Below are 18,390 nucleotides of genomic sequence, written 5' to 3' on the forward strand. Positions count from 1 at the left end.
TGGTCTGCCCGGAAAAGTCAGTACCAGATACACTTCCTGGAGCTCTGGAAGATTTGTATGCTCTATGGATGTTCAGAGATCAACTGTCCAGCAAAATTGTTCTAGTTCAGACAAACAGTCGGGTGACAGTGTATTACATCATCAAGCAGGTATGGATTTGTACCTCCTGTGGTCCAGTACTTGGGCCTTCTCTTGGGGATGGTGCTCAGGTTCATTAATCTGGCTGGTGTGGAGAACTGTTTGGAGGACAGACTGAGTCAGTTCTCAAGACTCCACGAATGGTCCCTGGACCAAGCAGTAGCTGATTGGATCTGGGGCATCCCAGTGGTGGATCTGTTCGTGGCTCCTAGGAACAGAAAGGTCCCTCTCTTCTGTTCCACACACAGGGTGCGCAGCAAGCTAGCCTTGAATGCTTTTCCTCTTTATTGGGGCCCGGGACTCCTGTACGTGTATCCTCCAGTTCCACTGGGTAGCAAAGACTTTTTGAAGTCCAGCAAACACAGAAAGAACTGTGATCCTAAATTCCCCATTGGCCAATACAGATGTGGTTTCTACTCCAATGGGAGTTGACCATTTGGGAATCAGACTGGTAGTTACCCCAGATCTCATCACTCAGGCTCAAGGCAGGTTGTGCAGTTCGAACCTCCAGTCCCTCTCACTCATCACTTGGATGTTGAGAGGCTGATTCTGCAACTCCTTGACCTTTCAGAGGATTTGTCTCAGGTCGTCTTGGCTTCCAGAAATCCTTCCACTAGGAAGTCCTATGTATTGAAGTGGAGGAGGTTTGCTGTGTGTTGTGAGCGTGAGGCCCTAGAACCCTTCTTCGACTCCACACAAAACCTGCTTGACTATCTTCTACACCTTTCAGAAGCTGGTCTTAAGACCAACTTGGTTAGGTTCACCTTAGTGCAATTGGTGCGTATCATCACCATGTATAAGGTAAGGCCATCTTTGTACAACCTTTAGTTGTACATTTCATGCTGGGTCTGCTTCATTTGAAGCCTCCCATCAGACCTCCTGCAGTATCCTGAGAACTCAAAAGTGGTTTTGCCCCAGGTGATGAGTTTCCTTTGACCTCAAGTTTAAGGAATGCAGGTATTCAAAGTAAACTTTCCTAAGAAGCCTCTCATGAGGGACTTTGCCAAATGCTTTTGGGATTTCCAGAAAGCATTTGACAAAGTCCCTCATGAGATTTCTTAGGAAATTAGTCATGGGATTGGGGGCAGTGTCCTATTGTGGATTGCCAACTGGTTAAAAGATAGAGAACAGAGAGTAGGGCTAAATGGTAAATTTTCCCAATGGAGAAAGGTGAATAGTGGAGTGCCCCAGGGATCTGTTCTGGGGCCAGTGCTTTTTAATATATTTATGAATGACCTAGAAAAGGGTTCAAATGAGGTGATCACATTTGCCGATGACACCAGATTGCAAAATTGGGAAGACTGGGCATGCAAATGGAAAATTAAATTTAATGTGGTCAAGTGCAAAGTGATGCACTTTAGGGAAGAGTAACCGAAATTATGGCTACACAATGCAAGGTTCCAAATTGAGTCCTCTCAGGAAAAGGATCTAGGTGTCATTGTTGAAAATAAGTTGAAATCTTCTGCTCAGAGTGTAGTAGCAGCCAAGAAAGCAAATAGAATGCTAGGGATTATTAGGAAAGGAATGGAAAATAAAACAGAGAAGCATTATGATATTCTTTAAAGCTCCTTGGTGTGACCACATCTTGAGTATTGTGTGCATTTCTGGCCACCACATCTCCAAAAAGATATATCAGAATTAGAAAAGGTACAGAGAAGGTCAACCAGAATAATAAAGGGGATGGAACAATTCCCCTATGAAGAATGGCTAAAGAGGTTAGGACTCTTCAGTATGGAGAAGAGACGACTGAGGGGGAGATATGATAGTCTATAAAATTAGTGGAATGGAACCAGTAAAAGTTAATCTGTTTACTTTTTCAAAAAGTACAAAGACCAGGTTGACACAATGAAATCATTAGGTAATAGATTTAAAATTGAGAGAGAATATTTTTTTTGCTCAACGCATAATTAAGCTCTGGAATTCATTGCCAGAGGATCCAGTGAAAACTATTAGTATAGCTGTGTTTAAAATTTTAAAAAAAAGTTTGAACAAGTTCCTGGAGGAAAAGTTCATTAACTATTAAGGTAGAGTTGCAGAAATCCACTGCTCATTCTTGGGATAAACAGCTTGGAATCTGTCTACCCCTTGGGATCCTGATCCTGCCAGGTACTTGTGACCTGGATTGGCCACTGTTGGAAACGGGATACTGGAATTGATGGACTTTTGGTCTGACCCAGTGTGGCAAGTCTTCTGTTCTTATGAAGTACCAGATCTCAGTGAGGCTCAGTTAAAGTTCTAGAAACTTTCATATAAGTTTTTCGTGCTAGGCTCCATTGGAAGGTGTCACCATGTGTGAGAACTGACATCCTGCTGTCCTTGGAGAGTACCTATTACAGGTAAGCAACTTTGCTGTCCAATAAGGTTTTGCATCTTGGTTATAAAGCAGGGCACATTAAATTCACGGAGCTGGACCAGACTGAAACACTAGCCCAGGCTTTCAGGACATTTTCTTTGGTAGCATATGTGCATAGTACAACTGGTACTCCCGGGGGAATTCTGTGCTGCTGCGGAACACAGAATTTGCACAGAATTCCCCCCCCCCCCCCCCCCGCGCAGAATTGCCAAATTCTGCACAGAAAATAGCAGAGGAGACCCGGCATACTGCGAACGGAGCGCATCCCGCGGCACAAGCTCAGTTTGCAGCAAAGATGAAGGCCCGGTGCGCCATTCGTGGCAAAAAGGGAAGGCCCCTATGTGCTGTGGGACGCACTCTGTGGTGAAGATGATGGGTCGGCGCGCCATTCGCGGCACACAGGGGGGCCTTCCCTTTTCGCCGCAAATGGCATGCTGGCCCTTCATATTTGTCACAAACTGAGTGCGTCCCGCGGCATGGCGGTGAGAGAGAATGTGTGGGTGTGTGTGAGAGAGGGGAAGGTGTCAGAGAGCATGGTTGGTAAGATGGGGGGTGGGGAGGGTGAGAGAGAGAGCATGGGAGGTAAGAGGGGGGGGTGCTTGAGTGTGGGTTTCAGAGAGAGGGAGCCTATATGAGCGGTGGGGGATGCTGGTGAGATGCCGCTAAAACCTCATTAAGGAAACGTGCCCTGTCTACAGCTGGTCCTCCCCTGTGGAATTCGCTACCCCCGGACTTGCGACAAGAACCCTGCCCTCTGGTTTTCAAAAAGAAACTCAAAACATGGCTCTTTAGCCAGGCCTTTTCGGAGAGATAATCGCTCACAGAGGTCCCCTGGTCCCTCCTAAGAATTACACTAATTTTCTCTGCACACCCTCTAGTCCTTTCACAGTTTCACCATAAATGTATCTGAGGTAATATGTATAGCCCTTTTGTTTTTTGCTCCACTTTATATTTACTTTATTATAACTTATTTTATTTCACTTTATTTACTTTATTATAATTTATTTTGTATTATAATTTACGTTGTATTACATGTTCCTTTATTGGAAGTAATTTATGTATAGCCCTACGTTTGATTATACGATATTATGTTTTTGTATTACATGTTCCATGTACTCGCCCCAAGGCGACAGTTCAGGTCCCATGTAAACCGGTGCGATATGTATCCTATACAGGAACATCGGTATATAAAAGTTAAAAATAAATAAATACATGTGTGTGTGTGTGTGTGTGAGAGGAGTGGGGATGTGGGGGAGGGTGAGACAGCTTGGTTGGTAAGAGGGAGAGTGGGGGAGATGCTTGTGTGGGTTTCATAGAGGAGATTGTGAAGGAGTGTGTATGTGTGTGAGATTGGGAGCTTGTGTGTATGAAAAAGGGATTGTGTGTATGTGAGGGTGCTGGCCTGTGTGAAGGGATTGTGTATGTGTGAGACAGAGACTGTGTGAAGGGCTGCATGAGAGAGACACATAGGTAGCCTGTGTGAGGATGTATGTATGAGAGAGAAAGGGAGCTTGTGTGGGTGTGTATGCAAGAGAAAGGGCCCTGTATGAGGGGATGTGTGAGTGCGAGAGAGTGAGGGAGCCTGTATGAGGTTGTGTGTATGTGGAAAGGACACTCTTACAGTGAATTTCTAGGGAAATTCTGCTCAAAATATTTAAAATTCTGCAACTTTAATAACTTTTTTCTGTAATAATTTAAAATGTAATTACTTAGACTGTCATGTAAATTGTTATTTTGACCAATATAAAGTTTGCAGAATTTTCAGTTTTTGTGCGCAGAATTTTAAATTTTTTTTTTTTGCAGAATTCCCCCAGGAGTAAACTGGGCAGCACTGTCTCTTCATCCTAGAAAAAAATGAACTGTTACTAAAGAATGGTCTGGAAAATCAAGAACAATAATTTATGCAGCATAGAAGATGTACTGAATTGACTTTCTTTTTAAATGTACTTATTTGATCTTTTTAGCATTAACCTTGGGACTTCAACTTGGTGACGTTTCTTAATAAATTGTCATAAAGGAGTATATCTTGGTCATTTTTGCATCTGAGTTTCTATGTAACTAAGAGCATGAGAGAGGTTCTTGATGTATTGATGGGCACTGAATGTAAATAGAATAAAAATAACAGTTCTTTATGCACCAGGAGGCAATAATCTTTGCCAAGTCTTTAGTAGTTTTCCAAAATAATTTAACTGTAATCGTAGTTGTTAAATAGAAACTAAGATTTAATCTGTTGCTGTTTTATAATGTCCTATGCTGTTTTTCACCCCAACACAAACTTTTTATCTGCTAGTGCAGAATACCCTTAAAACCTCTTTACAGAAACGTCTCTTCCTTTAACAGAGGTTCAAGGAGAGTTGAGGCAATCCTTAAATGGTTTGAGTAGAATTGTTGAAGTCTTGATGCTTTCATTCCTTCTGGCTCAGATCATTGATACTGGTACTAAATGTGTTCCATGTACATGTGTTAACTAGTAACTTGTGTCCCTCAGGCTTTAGATTACTGTCACAGTATGGGGATCATGCACAGAGATGTCAAACCCCACAACGTCATGATAGATCATCAGCAAAAAAAGGTATATGGAGGAGGAGGGCAAATGGGTTTGGGAGGAGGCTGTAAAAAGTCAGAGGAGGAGGGAGGAGGGAAAATGAGCATGGGCAAGGGAGGGGGAGGGCAGGTAGTAAAGGCAGAAGGCTGTAGAGGAAGGTTTCTATAAGGCACACCTTGCAGGTATGGCTTAATTCCTAGAAATAGTAGCACATCCCATATCTCCGTATGTGTGTCCAAGAAAATGAGCAAACAGTTATGTTTTCCTCTCCCTCCTCCTTGTCTGACTTCTTTTCCTCATCTTTGTTGCCTCCCCTCTTTCCTAAGCAGCTGCGACTCATAGACTGGGGTTTGGCAGAATTCTACCATCCGGCACAAGAATACAATGTCCGTGTAGCATCCAGGTATTTCAAGGGTCCAGAACTCCTCGTGGATTACCAGGTAGGATTGGGCATTGGCCGCCTTTGATTCTGAGAAGCAATGCTGAGAACCTTGTTTAAAAAAACAAAACAAAAACAAAAAATAACCTACCAAATATTGTTTGCGATTTTGTTTAAGAGAATTTGTACTTGTTTTCCCTCTCTTCTGGGCAAAAGAGCTTAACTGCTGTGTGAAACAAATTGCATTAGCATAGAAGATAGTCTTATTGAGTGCCGATTGCCACTTAGTCCTACCCACCCCAGTTTCTGCTTTTCTTATATAGCCTTTCAAAGTCAGAGATCTGATCTTTGACACCTTCTTTAAATTAACTTAATTGATTATGGGGATTCTTACAAAAGCATGGGTATTCCCATAAAATAAGATTTGACACGTGGTTTATTCAGTGTAGTAACTGTGTCGCGCTCTAGTCCAGTGATCCTAACCTTTTCAGGCCCAAGGCACTCTTATTTTAACAAAAATGTGTGGCATATCAGCCTCCATGTATTAGTATGGCCAAAAGAAGAGGTAAGAAAGCACTTAAAACCATACCCAGTCGCCTTCCAAATTTTACAATAAAGGGGGAAAGAGCGGGTTGGAGACACATGAAACCATTATGGGTGAAACATCTCCTTCAGCATACAAGTCCGGGTAAGGGAGAAGTCACTGTTGTGGCCAGCCAGCTCTGTTACCTTGGCTGCTGCATGTGGCTGCCAAAGCACCTTCACTGCTGCTGTCAGAACGAGTCACATGCTGTGCTCAGGAGATGCACATTCAGATAAACCACGGAACTTTAACACATGCAAAAGAGCTTTCATTTAAGAAGATGATATTCATTGACACTGAAAAATCGGCTTAATCGTTTACCAGATACGGGTCCTGATGAAGAAATGAAACACAGCTCGTGTCGGGTTAGTGTTTGACAAAAATAACAAACCCGAATATCAAGTATAAGGTTCAGTTTTGTCCAGGCCATCTAAAGTTCCAACTACCACACCAATCAGTAGTATTAAACGCAAAAAGATCAAATACTCTTTCTAATACCTGTTTGAGGAAAAACCCTGCCTTATTGGATAATACACCAAAGAGTGTTCTAGTCAGCTATTATAGATCTAGAATGACTGCAAATCCATTATACATGCTGCAGTATGTTTTTGTGCTTACAGAAGTTACAGGATATGATTGAAGAACTTCCCACAGATTTCAAGCAAAGTTTTGTGTCAACTCTCCATACAGCTGAAGAATGTTGTAAACATCTCATTAGATCAACCTGTGAGGCCTATGACACTTCCTCTAGAATAGCCACGGGAGCCAGAAGATTAGCTTAGCTTCAGGGCTCCTTGAACATAAGAACATGCCATACTGGGTCAGACCAAGGGTCCATCAAGCCCAGCATCCTGTTTCCAACAGTGGCCAATCCAGACCATAAGAACCTGGCAAGTACCCAAAAATTAAGTCTATCCCATGCTACTGATGCTAGTAATAGCAGTGGCTATTTTGTAAGTCAACTTAATAGCAGGTAATGGACATCTCCTCCAAGAACTTATCCAAACCTTTTTTAAACCCAGCTACACTAACTGCACTAACCACATCCCCTGGCAACAAATTCCAGAATTTAATTGTGTGTTGAGTGAAAAAGAACTTTCTCTCATTAGTTTTAAATGTGCTACTTGCTAACTTCATGGAGTGCCCCCAAATCATTCTATTATCCAAAAGAGTAAATAACCGATTCACTTTTACCCATTCTAGACCTCTCATGATTTTAAATACCTCTATCATATCCCCCCTCAGCTGTCTCTTCTCCAAGCTGCACAGTCCTAACCTCTTTAGTCTTTCCTCATAGGGGAGCTGTTCCATCCCCTTTATCATTTTGGTCGCCCTTCTCTGTCCCTTCTCCATCAGATCTGTTTGAGATGTGGCAACAAGAATTTTACACAGTATTCAAGGTGCGGTCTCACCATGGAGCGATACGGAGGCATTATGACATTTTTCAGTTTTATTCACCATTCCCTTTCTAATAATTCCCTATATTTGCTTTTTTGACTGCCACTGCACACTGAACCGACGATTTCAGTGTATTATCCACTGACGCCTAGATCTCTTTCCTGGGTGGTAACTCCTAATATGGAAACTAACATTGTGTAACTATAGCATGGGTTATTTTTCCCTATATGCATCACCTTGCACTTATCCACATTAAATTTCATCTGCCATTTGGATGCCCAATTTTCCAGTCTCAGAAGGTCTTCCTGCAATTTATCACAATCCACTTATGATTTAACTACTCTGAATCATTTTGTATCATCTGCAGATTTGATTACCTCACTTGTCGTATTCCTTTCCAGATCATTTATAAATATATTGAAAAGCATGGGTCCCAGGACCCCTGAGGCACTCCACTGCCCACTCCCTTCCACTGAGAAAATTGTCCATTTAATCCTACTCTGTTTCCTGTCTTTTAGCCAGTTTGTAATCCACGAAAGGACATCACCGCCTATCCCATGACTTTTTACTTTTCCTAGAAGCCTCTCATGAGGAACTTTGTCAAACAGCTTCTGAAAATCCAAATACACTATATCTACTGGTTCACCTTTATCCACATGTTTATTAACTCCTTCAAAAAAGTGAAGCAGATTTGTGAGGCAAGACTTGCCGTGGGTAAAGCCATGCTGACTTTGTTCCATTAAACCATGCTTTCTATATGTTCTGTGATTTTGATATTTAGACCACTTTCCACTATTTTTCCTGGCACTGAAGTCAGGCTAACTGGTCTGTAGTTTCCCCGATCGCCCCTGGAGCCTTTTTTAAATATTGGGGTTACATCAGCCACCCTCCAGTCTTCAGGTACAATGGATGAAACCCAAAACAGCACTAGACATAAAAAGGTTTGAAACAAAAAAAAAAAAAAAGGTAATCACTCAGTATATTTTGCTACACAACTTTGACGTACTGCTACACTGAAATTTTGCTGCAAAATATTCTTCTGCTCACAGATTTAGTTGACTCTTTTCAGATGTATGATTACAGCCTGGACATGTGGAGTTTAGGTTGCATGTTGGCCAGTATGATCTTCAGAAAGGAGCCCTTCTTCCATGGACAGGACAACTATGACCAGGTGAGCAAGGGACTTCCCCTATTCCTATATACTGCAGTCAAGATTCCATCTTTCATCGTTCACTATCTGGTAAAGAGAATTTGTAATCTATCAACTGAGGTCACCTTAGGTCTTGAGTTGGAGTCCACTCAATACCTAGTACCAGTTGCTCTGTGCCCAGTTCCCACTTGGTTCATGGTGTTGCTGGCTGAATGATTCCATCAGGGACTGCAGTTATGGAATGGAAGCTCTTGTAAGGCATACACCTGACATTTATTTCACTACAATTTCAGTTGTCTCCTCTCTGGATGGTTTTGTACAGCATATCTGTTGGGCTGAAAGTCTCTCTCTTCTCTTTGCAGCTGGTCCGTATCGCCAAAGTTCTGGGCACAGATGAGCTGTTTGTGTACTTGAAAAAGTATCATATAGAACTGGATCCGCACTTCAATGACATCCTAGGGCAGTAAGTGCTGTAAGCAGAAAATAACACAATACTGAAGTAGGAAATTTGTGATTTTTCTGGGGCCAACTGAAGTGGTTTCCAAGGTGAGGGAGGGGTAGACATTCAAGCAGTGGTACCTAACAGAGTTACTCTGCTGTCAAGCAGACACAATGAGCCACACAGATGTCAAAACCAGGGATAAGCTGTTGATTGGGTCCAGAAGAGATTGTCTTCCAGTCTAAGTTCTGTTATGAATGGTTACAGATTGCATCTTTTGGAAATTCCCCAAAGGGTGTTTAGATGTACTGCCCATGAAGACCTACTAAGGATGAAAATGTTTGCCCATTTACTGGATGCAAAATAAATTGGTAAATCACTCAGCTTAGCAATTAATCAAAAACAGTCATGTGCTATAATTGCCAGAGCTAAATTGCACAATATTTTACTTGCAATACAAAATTTAATGACTCTCAAATAATGACTTGCAAATAAGCATAAAATCAAAATCTCAAAAAGTCAAAGCATAGACTGGGACATATCGTCAATAAACATGATTGTCAAACCTAAACACACACATCCTTCCCCACTCAAACAACCCTATTAGGAGAATAGGTTACAAATACATATACCCCACAACTGACTTGTCCAAAATTGTCATGTGACAATCGCTGTTAATGAAATAGATTTATATTTCCTTTTTCAAAAAAGGTTTTCCATTTGCACCAAACATTGGACCATATATTCAAATTCACAATTCTTCTCAGATCTTGGTCAAATCAGTTCATTTGTAAAAGAGCTGATGATGAAAGTTCTACAAATATCTCTAAAGGACAAATGTCCATGGGGAGAAACAAACTTCCGCAGGAAGAGAAAACAATGGTACTGCATTCCTAATGTTTCGCCTATTATAGGACTCGGGGGATTCTTGTTCACTGCAATGACCCCTTGATCAAAACAAAGGCAAATAAGATGAGATGAATGTTTCTTGAATTCTTAAAAGCAAACTGAGGTTTATCAAGTATTAGTAGCACAGTACCCATAAGATTTTCTTGCGAACGAGAGAAAATCCTGATTAATGGACAAAGCCCTCTTGCACAAATATGGCAAACCACATTATATAAAACAATGTGCCATGATTCTTGCATTCCTTGAAAATGCCATTAAAGATGAACAACTCCTGCACAAATGAAAACATTGACTAATTGGTATATTTCATATGCTTCAGATGGCAACTATCAAAACAGAAAAGATTGTTTTCTATCAGTGGATTTCCTAAAAATAGATGTCTCAAAATGGCTCCCTCCAAACTAACCCATATGTCAAGTTACATCTCTGCCAGTCTCATTACATCCAGAATATTAATTCGGATTGCAGGTATTAAAAAAAAATTTGAAAAAAATCAAGAAATTCTCTGTGCCCCACTAAATCAGGAAAACATCCATGTATCCCAACCATAACACAACCCAAGGAAACATAAAGGTAAGCAATATCAGGAACCATGGTGATCCCCATGGCTATATCTTTAATCTGTTGAAAAAATTCCTCAACAAACAAAGTAGTTCCTTGTAAGAATTACTGACACCAAAACAACCATGGCAAGGTGGTGGATGCCTGGAATGCCCGCCTCGAGGAGATGGTGATAAGGACGATGGTAGGCTTAAAAAAAAAAAAAAAAGAATGGGATCAATACAGAGAATCCCTGATGACACGAGAATGGCAATGAGGGCAGTGGACAACCTTCACTGAGTGGTTTCAGCCCAGGGCAGCAGTGATGTGGTTGCATTGTGCCCCCTGGATGGAATGGGATAATCTGCACAGAGCTGATGTGGATCACAGTGATCCATATCAAAGCAGCAGTTGCAACACTAAAAAAGGACATAGGATTGGGAGCTGGGTTCCATGTGGAACTTTTATCTACTTTGGGTAAATGCAGATAATTAATACTGGGCAGACTAGATGTGCCTTTTTTATCCTTCAGATGGAGCCCAGCATGGAAAATTTGTCAGTTTCTAGAAACTGACTGGCACACTGAGCATGCCCAGCATGCCACTATCCATGCGTCCATGCAGGGTCCCTCTTCAGTCTTCTTTTCTGCAGAGCTATCAACTCACGGGTATGGAACTCTGCAATTTTTTTGTGTTTTCAAGTATTCCCAGTTGGTTCCAACTGTTTCTGTGCCCTCCTCTTCCTGTTGGCTTAGTTTGGCAATGCAGTAAGCTTTTCTCCCTGCTGTCAAGTCTATTCCCGGTGGTTTCCCTTGCTCAGTGGCCGCCGGTCATAGACTGCTCGCCGGGTCTTTTTTGTAATGGCGTCAAGGTTTCATTGATGCCCCCAGTGTCCGTGGAACATGTCCCTCACGGATCTGCATAAGGTTTGTATCCTCTGCCGGGGTGTGTCGTTTTTGCGACCAGAAGAACCCCAAAGGCCTTGGCATCCATCTGGACAAGATGGAGAAGCTCTTTGGTTCCAAGAAATCTGAAGCTTCGACTCTGGTGTCTGGGCGTCGACTCTGAAAGGCCGTGGAGAGCCTGACATCGACCCTTCGCTTCCACTTCCCCACTGGGGGCTCTCTAAGGACAGAGGGGCGGGAATAGGCTGTCATTGGTGTCGTCTTGCTTCAGGACATTGGTATCATCTCCATCATCCTCTGCATCAGGGAAAGACCAGACTGAGCACCGAGGGAGGTCCTGAAAGCATTGTCACCAATCATTACAGTGGGTGCCAGTGCCAACTGGGCTCTGGTTGGCACTGGCACCCACTGTATCCCCAAAGCGACCCTCAAGGAGAGGAGGCCTCCATCGAACCTGGGAGTCCCAGGCATTCCCCCACTGATACCAGTGCCGGGCACCAATCTCCCTTGGGGCTCCAAGGGGGAGGTCTGGTGTTGCCTCCCCCTCCTTCGTCTGTCTTGTCCTCAGCGGCCTTTCAAGAAGAGTTGGAACGCAGGGTGCAACTGGTAGTGGTCCGAGCCCAATAGGGATTCTATCTACAGGCTTCCGTTTGTGCTTGAGCCTACACAGTCATTATTTGGCACCTCTGCTGGAGCGCCTCAATGTCCTTCTTGGCATCCTGCCTACACAGCCACTGCCAGTGTCTAGGGGTCCCTCAATGCCCTGACGGCAACTATTGCATCCTCCCTCCAGCATGATTCCCATCATGGGTTCCCCCAAGGAGGATGAACTGGTGCAGCCCACGGCACAGTGACCGGCATTACCTGATCTGGTTCCTGGTCTCTTGAGGGTTTTGATGCCTCCAAAGCTGAGGAGCTTGGGCAGGGGACCCCCACTGGTGTTTCCAGGTGATCTTAATGAGCAAGACGCCCCCTATGACCCGTGGGGGCATGATATGTTAGAGTCGTCTTCTGATGACTCAGGGGATCTTCCCTTGGATCCTTTCCCCTCCAGAGGAATGGCACCAGTCTCCGCCGGAGATGCTGACATTTGTGGGCTTTGTCTGGGCCATGGCAGAGGCCATTCCATTTCAACTTCTGACGGAAGAGAATGTCAGGCACAAGATGGCTGGAGTTTCTCCAATTTCTTGATGCCCCCAAGGAGGTGGTTGTTCCTGTCCACAACGTTTTTTTTTAAGGAATCGCTCCTTAGGATTTGGCAACACCCTATATCCGTACCTCCAGTTAACCAGAAGGCTGATGCAGTCTATCTGGTTCAACACACCTTGGGGTTCAAGAGGCACCAACTCCCACATTTGTCGGACATGGTTGAGTCTGCCCTAAAAAAGGCCAAGTGTTCAGACACCCATACCTCGGCCCCTCCGGGTCGGGAGCACAAGAGCACTGGATACGTTGGGAAGGAAGGTATTCCAGAACAACATGTTAATTGCCCGTATTACCGCCTGCCAGCTGTACATGACACAGTACTTATTTATTGATTTTGCTATACCAGCTTTCATGACAGGAATCATATCAAACCGGTTTACATTTAACAATGTGTGTAAGGTAGAGAGAACTCAAACCATAACAAGAGCATGGTTAAGAGTGTGAAATAGTTACAATAAAACAGGGAAGAAAATAACTTGGATCTGGAAAAGAAAAAAGGGGGGCGATAACTGAGCAGTAAAATATTTACAGTTAGCAAAATCAATTCCAAAGTAAAATTTACAGGGTAGCAGAATCGATTCCAATATAGTATAACTGTATAGCGAATGACATTAATCACACAGTAATGGAGATGACGGAGAAGTTAGTGGTTTCTTGTTTAAATCCATTTTTTTGATGAAGTGATTGTGATGTTGGGTGAGGATTTCCATCAAGGCTTGGAAAGGCTTATTTAAAAAGCCAAGTTTTCAGCCTTTTCCTGAACGTTAGTAGGCAGGGTTCCTGTCTCAGGTCAGATGGGATGGAGTTCCATAAAGGTGGACCTGCTGTTGAGAACGCTCTAACACTGAGTGATTTGTATTGATAAGTTTTGGCGTGTGGTACCTGAAGCTATTCTTTGTAAGATTCCCTGATGGGTCTGGTGGATGTGTGTTTTTTTGAAGGGAATTTGTAAGTTGAGCTGTGTATGTTGATGGATGACCTTGTATATGGTGGTGATGGATTTGTACATGATTCTGTAGTGGATCGGTAACCAGTGAAGGTCTTTGAGGATAGGGGAGATGTGGTCGATTCTCCTGGAATTTGTAAGGAGTCTGGCTGCTGTATTCTGTACCATTTGTAGAGGTTTGGTGTGCGAAGCTGGGAGGCCCAGTAGTAGTGAGTTACAATAATCTAGCTTGGAGAAGATTATTGCTTGAAGAATTGTTCTGAAGTCCTGAGTGTGGAAGAGCGGCCTTATTCTTTTAAGGATATGTAATTTATGAAAGCAATCTTTGGTGGTTTGGTGGTTGAATGATTTAAGGTTGAGACGGTTGTCTAAGATGGCTCCTAGATCTCTCACATGAGAGGTTTGAAGGAGGGCTGGTGGCTTTGAGGATGTATTATTGTTTTCCGGGGATATAAGCATGTATTCCGTTTTCACAGTATTGAGTATTAGGTTTAGGCTGGTGAGAAGGTGTTTGATTTCTATTAGGCAACTATCCCAGTATTCTAATGTTTTCGTAATGGATTCTTTTACAGGGATCACGATCTGAACATCGTCTGCAAATAGGAAGTGTTTCAGGTTTAGTTTCGTGAGCAGTTGGCAGAGTGAGAGCAGGTAGACATTAAAAAGTGTGGGTGAAAGAGAGAAACCCTGCGGAACCCCTAGGGTGGATGGGAAGTAATGAGATTCTTTATTATGAATTTTTACCTTGTATCCTCTGTTCTCCAGGAAAGTTTTAAACCAGGTCAGTGCTGAGCCTGTCACTCCTATGTTTGCCAGCTGTTTTAGCAGGAGGTGGTGGTTGACTGTTTCGAAGGCAGCCGAAAGGTCAAGGAGGATTAATAAGAACGTTTGACCTTTGTCGATGCCGGAGAGGAGGAAGTCCGTGAGGGAGAGAAGTAGCGTTTTGGTGCTTGCAGCTTTGCGAAAACCATATTGGTTTGGGGACAGAATGTTTGTTTGTTTATTTATTTATTTATTTAAGGTTTTTATATACCGGCAATCATGAGCACATATCTTGCTGGTTTACATGGAACGGGAGTGCATTAAATACAACAACTAGAACTGTGGTGATCGAAGGAGCAGTTACAAATAACAAGGGTAGCAGAACTTGGATAAGAAGGAAGAGATAGGAAAGAATAAACGGTTGAACGGTATACAAATAAATTAAATGCTATGTAAAAATGGCATGATTAATGGCTGAATATTTGAAGTCCTTGGTTTGTATCTATAACGTGATATTAGATTGTGTGAATGTTGTGATCCTCTAGGTAATTCGATAGTTGGGTGTTCACTAATTTTTCCTTAACTTTAGCTATAAAAGGGAGGTTGGAAATAGGGCGGAAATTGTTAGGATCACTGGCGTTTAGGTTTGGGTTTTTTAGGAGTGGTTTGATTGAGGCTGTTTTAAGGTAGTCTGGGTAGATACCCTGGGACAGGGAACAATTTATGATGTCGGCTAGGGTTTTTGATATAATATCAGGTATTAGAAGAAGCATTTTGGAGGGGATTTGATCAAAAGGGTGTGATGATGGTTTCATTTTCTTCAGCACCGATTGTATCTCTGAGATGGTGATGAATTCAAAGGAGTTGAGCTGAATGTTTTTGTTTGGGAGAAGATATGTACTATCGGATGTGCAGGTGTTTGGAGTCAGCTGATTGAGTAGATTGGAGATTTTTTTACTGAAGTGAAGAGCCAGTTCGTCTGCTTTAGTTTGGGATAAGTCGGTTGGGATATCTGGAGTGATAGCTTTTGTGAGACTGGAAACGAAGGTGAAAAGAGCTTTAGAGTCAAAGATGAGGTGGTGAATCTTAAGGGCATAGTAGTTTCTTTTGGTTTTCAGTGTGATGCTTTTGTATAAGTGGAGAGAGCGTTTGAAGTCAGAAAGTGAGGATGGTGAGGGGGCTTTACGCCATTTTCTTTCTTTCTGACGAAGTAGATGTTTGAGTTTTCGCAGTTCGTCATTATACCAGGGTTGTCTTTTGGACGCATTTTGTGTAAACTTCTTTGTTGTCAGAGGACATAGTGTATTTGCTACTGATTCTGTTATTTTGGACCAGGATTGGAGGGCTGAGTTGGGCGTGGAGACGTCGATGTGTGTGAGATCTGGGGCTAGGAGCTTGATGAGGTGTTCAGAGGCACAAGTTTTCCTGTAGAGGAATGATGGTCTGGAGTAGTGATTAGAGCCCGGTTGTATCAGAGAGAAAGTAGTGGAGATTGAGTGATCTGACCATGGAACTTGTTTGCACACTGGTTGTTTGGTTTGTGAAATGCCGGAGTTTGTAAAGAAAAGGTCCAGTGTATGACCCACTTTGTGAGTTGGTGTATTGATTTGTTTGAAACCCATTGCTGACATTGCGATGAGGAAAGCTTCGCAGTTTGTTGAGAGGGGGACTTTGTCAACATGTAAGTTGAAGTCTCCCAAGATTATAGCAGGAGAGTCTAGGTTTAGGTGAGAGGCTATAATTTCGAGAATGGGGGAGGTATCAGACTCTAGCAGGCCTGGAGGGGCATAGACTAGGAGGATTTGGAGATGTTCTGATTTGAACAATCCTGTTTCTAGTTTGGTGGCTGAATGAATTGGGTAGTGTGTAAATCTCTGGGACTTTCTGGCAGCTAGGAAAATACCCCCTCCTCTTTTTTTTTTTTCTTGGGATAGAAAAAAAATCGTAGGTCTGTATAGGTAATTGGTTAATGAGGGCGACGTCCGAGGATTTGAGCCATGTTTCTGTAATGGCGCAAATGTCTGGGGTTGAGTCCTGCAGTAGGTCGTTGAGTATTAGAGTTTTGTTGGTGAGCGATTGGGAGTTGAACAGGATGATAGTGAATAGAGTGAATCCTAAAAACTGTGTGGTTGGGGAAATCATGATTGGGATAAGGGATTTGTAGGTGCATGGGCGGTTGAGCATTGTTGATAATGTGATAGCTTGTAGTAGAAACCGAGTAGCGGGCGGTGGAGTATGGTAGAACGCGCCTCGTGGAGGTACTGGGAGTGTAGACCTTGCCCTGCAGGGTTTTGTGGGTGCAGGATTCCAGGCAGGATCTTCTGTCTCCGAGGAGTTGTCCTTATAGGGGAAAGAGAGGGAGGTTCTGAAGAGGTTGCTAGGGTTGAGAATGAATTCCAGCTTGTGAAAGCAGGTCCCAGGAGTTATCTGAGCATCTGCTTGTCACGCGTCCAGCAAGACTCTAAATGTAGCAAGCATGAGGTACGTTCCACTTATGTGTTTGTCAGCTAAGGTGGCATCAACAGGCATTGGTGCCCGCAGGATGGCCCAGCTTCGAGCCACTGATCTCCGGCCAGAGGTAAAGGGGAGCCTTTTTTGGTGATAAAGTGTGAGATGCTGTGGCTCAGTTGCAAGTTCACCATGAGATCCTTCAGCATCTTTCAGCTAGTACATGAGACCTGCCATCCTCTGCCAGAAAATCCTTGTGGTAGGGTTCACGGAGGTCCTTTTATTGCCAGAGGAAATATTATCCTCTTTCCTCTTGTGGCTGTTCTCATCACGTGAGCTCTAGGGGCCGCTATAGACAGCAGCGGACCCCCAGGGCCCAGCCAGTACCCCAGCTGAGCCCTGCTACGGGGTTTTGACTGGCTGCAAGGGAATATAAGCCAATCACCCTTATTCTTGGCATCAGACCCTCCGGTTGGGGGCCGGCTGCAGCTCTTTGTAGACCACTGGCCCGATATCACCTCTGACCAGTGGGTCCTGAACATCATTCATTGAGGATATCAGCTGAACTTTCCTAGCGTATAGCAGATGGACTCAGGACCAATGGGTATAGTGTACTCCTGTTAGCAGTTGGAGACGGATCAGATTTCAATCTGACGTCAGCCCCTAGTACATATACCCCTGCTGGAAGTGCAGCTCTTCAGTATTTTCCGTCTCCATAGCAGTTAGGGACTACCTGCATGCTCTCCCAGCATTAGAGAAAAATCCAACTGAGAAAACCCAAAATAAGAAATTTTACCTCGACAGTGAGCCCCGCTCTCCTGCGGTGATACCCTCTGGTCCTTCCCCCAGTCGAGAATTCCCGAGGTGATTTCCGTGGGCCCTAGGAGGTGAGCCTCGGTCCGGCGGCCGACCCTCGGGGGTCCTAGCCCCCGATTTCGGGCACGGCTGAGAGGCAGCGGGTGCAACCACGAGCGCGGCGGTGAAGGTATTTGCCCTCTTCCCCCCCCCCCCCCCCCCCCCCCCGCAGCCGGAGACCGCCCGGAGTGAAGCCGGGAAGCGCCGAGACAAGGTAAGGTCTTCTCTGGTCTCCAAAGCTCGAGGAGTCGCACAGGTCGCCGGCCGGGACCAGTGCCACCGGGTTGATCAGCCCTAGCAGGGCTAGGCCCCGGTTAGATCCAAGGGTCCTCCCACGTGGAGACCCTCCGAGGTGGTCTCCATATTGTCCGCGTGGTCGCCCTCTCCATTTTGGCTCTGTCTGCTGCCATTTCGATCCGTGGGCACAGAGACGAGCCGTGCGCACAAATCCCTTGTGCGCACAACATTACACGCACAAGTGCCGAGCGGACAAGCAACGTGCCTAACCACGTGCTTACTGTGCCGGGCGCATAACTCCGACCTGTGCGCACATCTTTCTACATGCGCGCACCAAACCTACACGCGCAACTTCGCACACCGGAGCGCACAACTGTGCGATACGCGCACAAGCCAGGGCACCGCCGGGAAAACAAACTGATGTCAATACTACATGTCTACACCAATTACCTTGTAGTTGCAGGATATTTATGCAGACTAGGAGTGCGTTTTCCTTTATGTGGACAACTGGCTGATTAAGAGCATGGTTTCCACATTTATCAGCCACTCATCTTTCCGATATTCTTCCTGCATCTACATGTGCATAAGAGAAGTTTGC

The 18,390-nt window shown here is 44.1% G+C and overlaps 1 protein-coding gene across 3 annotated transcripts in view; it reads left to right on the plus strand.

Annotated features, from left to right (window-relative positions):
- Positions 1-18,390, plus strand: part of CSNK2A2 (casein kinase 2 alpha 2) — a 255,941-nt gene that overhangs the window by 176,024 nt on the left and 61,527 nt on the right. For 2 of the 3 annotated variants that reach the window (XM_029609255.1, XM_029609253.1), the window contains 4 exons: positions 4,980-5,063; positions 5,363-5,476; positions 8,466-8,567; positions 8,909-9,009. In XM_029609255.1, the coding sequence (XP_029465115.1) occupies positions 4,980-5,063; positions 5,363-5,476; positions 8,466-8,567; positions 8,909-9,009 (401 nt within the window). The remainder of the gene's footprint in view (positions 1-4,979; positions 5,064-5,362; positions 5,477-8,465; positions 8,568-8,908; positions 9,010-18,390) is intronic. The other variant, XM_029609254.1, reaches the window with a different exon arrangement.

The sequence above is a fragment of the Rhinatrema bivittatum genome, chromosome 7 (assembly GCF_901001135.1).
Source record: "Rhinatrema bivittatum chromosome 7, aRhiBiv1.1, whole genome shotgun sequence".
NCBI lineage: Eukaryota > Metazoa > Chordata > Amphibia > Gymnophiona > Rhinatrematidae > Rhinatrema > Rhinatrema bivittatum.